This window comes from Ammospiza nelsoni, chromosome W (assembly GCF_027579445.1).
Source record: "Ammospiza nelsoni isolate bAmmNel1 chromosome W, bAmmNel1.pri, whole genome shotgun sequence".
Classification (NCBI taxonomy): domain Eukaryota; kingdom Metazoa; phylum Chordata; class Aves; order Passeriformes; family Passerellidae; genus Ammospiza; species Ammospiza nelsoni.
Window position 1 is genome coordinate 4,824,893 of NC_080668.1, and position 5,211 is coordinate 4,830,103.

A 5,211-nucleotide genomic window follows, 5' to 3' on the forward strand; every position below is an offset into this window, starting at 1 on the left:
AATGGGGATAGAATGGGACCATCACACTCTGTGGCACCCTCAAAGCTCAGGAAGAGTTGAGAGGATGAATGGAGAAATAAAGAAACAACTCACTAAATTGATGATAGAAACAAAGTCGTCATGAATCAAGTGTTTACCATTGGCACTATTGAATATTAGAACCCAGCCTAGGGCTGATGTGGGGGTTTCCCCCTTCGAAATGCTGTACGGGATGCTTTACAACTTAAATACACCCCAAGACCACCCCAGCCTCAGGGACCAGCAGATTAACACACATTTGACCACCCTAACGCAATACAGAGAAGAACTGTGGGAAAGAGCATGATAGCCCAAAAACCACCACAGAAAGAAGATGAATTTCATGCCAGTGTTAGCGTTCAAAAACACATAATCACGGGGGATTATATGCGGTGCTTTTTATTAAGAGCTCTGGGAATCGGGGTATATTCAACTCAAATCTGATTCCAACCATACATCCAAAATGATCATGTTTTATATTCTATCATTACATAACTTTCATGTTAATTAATAAACTTATATTGTTCTATTGTATACATAAATTTAGCCCCTCTCTGAATTTCCAACACAGTTTCTCACTATTCTTCTAATGGTTATATAATAATTACATTTAATTATTAAACAATCATCACATCTAACAATTATATAATTTATCATACTGCTTACGCAGGTGCAGTTGATCTGGGAAAGCACAAAGCCTAACATTTTAGATTCTATCTTTAACTTTTTCCAGGGTTCCACTATCATTCTCCCCCCTTTGAAAGCATTTTCACTTCACTATAGGTGTAAATGTTTTCACTTGATACAGTCCTTTATTCCTCAGATCGTACTTGGTTCTTCAAATCCAGGGTTGATGTAAACATTGTCGTGGATGCTGTTACGAACTGGAGAACCAGAAGATGGTGGGCGTGGATCTCGTGTTAGTGCCTTTATTATCCTCTGGTTCCAGGATGTTTTCTTCTGTATCTCTCCTTTTAAGATGCTGAAAACTAACCAAATTGCTAAGAATACAATTAGTAAGATTATCACACTCTCAATGATAGATTTAATCCATGAACTCACATTCCACCCTAATCCTTTAAAGATTTTTCCTAACCAGCTTGTAGCCAAATCCTTTTGCTCTTCTTGTGCTTCATGATCTATTTGTTTCAACTGATTGATGTCATATTCTACATCTGCAGTTACATTTGGGATATGAACGCAGCAATGATCAACTTGTTCCTTTAAAAATCCACATACTCCATGCTCTTTCAGGAGTAGCATATCTAGGGCCAATCGATTTTGTAAAGTCATTTTTGTGGTGGCTTGGAATTGTATATTTAATTCTTTAAATCCTTCCCGGGTGACTGTTGCCAGTCTACCTACCTGACCTGTAAGTTTGTACAGCATCTCTCTGCTCTTATAGTTTGCTATAGGACCAAACAATGACTCTAGGGCCCATCCAAATTTCACTCCACTAGAGGGTTCTTGCCAAGTGTCATCTGGATTTTCATTGTCTAGAACTTCTCGTCTTGCTCTTATCTGCAGAAGTTCATGTTTTCCATTAAATGGGGACTTTTTCCAAATTGGACATAAGGTTGGCAGGCCTAAAGTAATCTCCTTTACTTTCCCATCTACAGGCAGATATGTTGTCCAGGTACCATCACTTGCTGCCCATACAAATTGTCCTGGACCTCGGATTGTCATCCTGGTACACCCTATAATTACTTTATAATTCACTCTGCCTTGTTTATGTTTGATCCCTCTGCAAGCACAACCAATTTGTAAGGCTATTGCCAGGGGTGGCATCTGTTCTATCTCTTCATCATCTGAAGTGCAGTCATAAGTTTTATTACATGCCCACCAACTTACTTTGTCTGCCCTCGTTCTGCTACTAGTGTCAGTGTTTGTTATTGCCGGATCTGTTTCATTCTCAGGGCCTTCCCACTTAATACACCAAGGGGTGTTTGCCATATATTGGAATCTTTGAAGAATACTCACAGACCACGCACTGTCCCAAGGTGCTATCTGATCTTTCCTATCCTTGGCCTCACATTGCCATACCAGACTTGTTTCTGTAACTTGCCTCGATTCAGGTACCAGTTTACATGTAATTGTTTTGTTCTTTTGTATTTCAGGTAGTTTTGATGTTATGATTCCCCAATTTACTGGGTCTCCTGCTGCCTTTGGTATTGGCAGACAGGCAGTTATTCGACTGGTGTTTTGCATTTTGGCAAAATCTTTGACTAATCCGATCATTACATTCTCAGCCCGAACTGCATTAGAAACCTTTATCACCTGTGTTTCCGTTTGTACCTCTCTCTTCATTCTAGAATGAAGAGTGGTTAGTTGATCATTTTGCATTCCACATCCCAAAGATATTAATAACCATAACGTTAGCACAATTACTGATAGCATTCTGAAAGCAATTAAACACATCTTATCTGCAGCCTTTGTTCATTCCAGAGTTTATACAGTCTGTGATCCAGGATGGACTTTCTTCACTCGGGTATAGTGGATCCAGGGTTCCACGCCAGCTACTTTGACTGCTGTAAAGGTGGTCAGTAGTACTTGATGGGGTCCACTCCACTTTTCTTTCAGCGGTTCCTCGTTCCAGTTCTTGATGTACACCTCGTCTCCTGGATGTATGTTATGAACTGGGTTCTCGAGAGTCAGTGGTCTATTCCACACGAGGATACTCCGGAGCCGAGCTAAAGTTTTCCCAAGAGACAGAACATAATTATATACTTCCTGCTTTCCTGTGACATGTACATTAGGGTTAGGCTCAGGAGATTCATATGGTTTCCCATACAATATCTCATAAGGACTGACTGACATCCCACTCCTAGGCTTTATCTGAATCCTCAACAGTGCTACTGGCAAAGCCTGCGGCCACTGCAATTTGGCTTCTTGGCATATTTTACTGATTTGCCTTTTTAGTGTCTGATTCATCCTCTCTACCTGTCAACTTGACTGGGGTCTCCACGGTGTGTGGAGGTCCCAAGTTATCCCCAGCAATCTACTTACCTCTCTTACTACTGTAGCTATGAAATGGGGTCCCCTATCTGATGATACCCCTAGGGGTACCCTGAATCTGGGAATAATCTCCTGTAGTAACCACTTAACTGTTTCCTTTGCTTGGTTCGTGCGACAGGGAAGGGCTTCTGGCCACCCAGAGAATGTGTCAACCCCCATGTCCTGGTTTAGGGCAAATTTGTTAAAGAATCTGCAAAGGAGGGCCCCTCCAGAAAGCAAAACCCACACGGCCCCTCCCCCCCCAACCGGTTCGGGAAAAAATTCCTTGGAGAGAGGTGGAAAGAACCTGTTTATTTGACTGGCCCAGCACCCCCCAGCACACAAAATGAACAATACCCGATGACACCACTCTGAGAAAGATGACAAAATCAGAAAGTCTCTTTCAGGGGTGGTTGCTCTGTTCTCAGTCCCTCCGGCGCTGGGCAGCTGCTGCAGCCGAACCTTCGGTGTTCCCAGGTCCCAGTCCGGAGCAGGTTCGAGATGGTCACAGGAACAGGAGAGGAGAAACAGTCCGGGAAGGAATTTGGACTGTTTAGCTAGAACTAGCTAATAAGCAGAAGCAAAAGCGGGAGGAGAAGCAAGAGCAGAAGAAGAGCAAGCAAGCAAAGCAGCAAGCTGAAAGCCAGAAGTGAAAAACAGCCCTATGTACTGCTGTCTCTGTGTTCCTGATAAGAGAAACCCAAACAAACTTCCACTCTTCAGAGCCAGTCTTAAAGGCACAGAACAGATGAATGGGGATACAAGCATTATCACGTCACCCCAGGACACCCCACTAACAGGTATTTGTATCCTCGAGTTCTTGGCAATTCTACAAAATCTACCTGCCAATAGTCTCCTGGCTCTATTCCTATCTGTATTCTTCCTAGCTGTGCCTGTCGCCTGGCCACTGGGTTGTTTTTCAAGCAGATATCACATTTTGACATTACTGATTTTCCCATTGTTAACATCCGTACTGAAATTAAACTCTGCTTTAGCAATTTTACCAATGCCTCTGCTCCCCAGTGACATTCGTTATGTTTAATTTGTAGAACTTCTCTCATTATCAAGGGAGGTACCACTATTTGTCCTTGTGCAGTCACATACCATCCCTCTGAATTCCTTTGTGCATTCAGCAAACATGCCAGTCTCTCATCTTCTACTGAATATTTTGGTTTTGGAGGCAAATTGAATTGGGATACATTAAGCTTCAAAGGTATCAATGCCATTGTTGTTTGTACCTCTCGAGCAACCTGTCGGGCTGCCCAGTCTGCCTTTCGATTTCCCTCACAGATTTTGGAGTTTCCTGATTGGTGTGCTTTGCAGTGTATGATTGCCACTTGTTCAGGGTTTTGTGCTGCCTTTATCAATTGCAGGACTGCATCCTGATGTTTAATGTGCGTACCCTGAGAAGATAACAGTCCTCTTTCTTTCCACAGTGCTCCGTGTACATGCACCACTCCAAAGGCATATTTTGAGTCCGTCCAGATATTTACCTTTTTCCCTTCACTTAATTCTAGTGCCCTGGTTAAAGCAACCAGTTCTGCCTTCTAGGCAGATGTATTTGGTGGTAATGCCTCTGCCTGCACTACTGTATTGACTGTTGTTACCGCATATCCAGCGTATCTGGTTCCGTTTTCCACGAAGCTGCTCCCATCTGTAAACAGCTCCCACTCCGGCTGCTCTAGTGGGACGTCTTTCAGGTCTTCTCTTGCTGAATAGGTGTACTCTATTACTTCTACACAGTCGTGTTCTAATGGGCCTTCTTCGGTTGTGGTACCTAGGAACAAAGCTGAATTCAAAAGGTTAGTTGTTTTTAATGTGACATCATCCTGCTCAGTCAGGACTACCTGGAATTTCATCATCCTGCTGGGAGATAGCCAATGGCCCCCCTTTTGTTCTAAGACAGTGGTTACCATGTCTGGTACATAGACATCTATGTGCCTTCCCATAATAAGTTTCCTGGCTTCTTGTATCAGGATCACAGTAGCTGCGACTGCCCGCAGACATGGGGGCCACCCGGCACTTATGTTGTCGAGTTGTTTGGAAAAGTAGCCCACCGGCCTTTTCCAGCTTCCCAGACGTTGGGTCAGGACTCCTAGTGCTAGGCGCAGCCTTTCATGTACAAACAGCTGAAAATCTTTAGACAGATCAGGTAACCCTAGTGCTGGAGAAGTTGTCAGTGCTTCCTTTAATTTTAGG

The 5,211-nt window shown here is 43.2% G+C and overlaps 1 protein-coding gene across 1 annotated transcript; it reads right to left on the reverse strand.

Annotated features, from left to right (window-relative positions):
* Positions 1-416: 416 nt before the first annotated feature.
* Positions 417-3,519, reverse strand: LOC132086202 (uncharacterized). Its single transcript, XM_059491683.1, has 2 exons — positions 3,370-3,519; positions 417-2,708 (listed from the first exon to the last, which is right to left on the reverse strand). Exon 2 carries the CDS (start codon positions 2,434-2,436, stop codon positions 838-840), a length of 1,599 nt encoding a protein of 532 aa, XP_059347666.1. The 5' UTR covers positions 2,437-2,708; positions 3,370-3,519; the 3' UTR covers positions 417-837.
* Between the last annotated feature and the right edge of the window lie 1,692 nt (positions 3,520-5,211).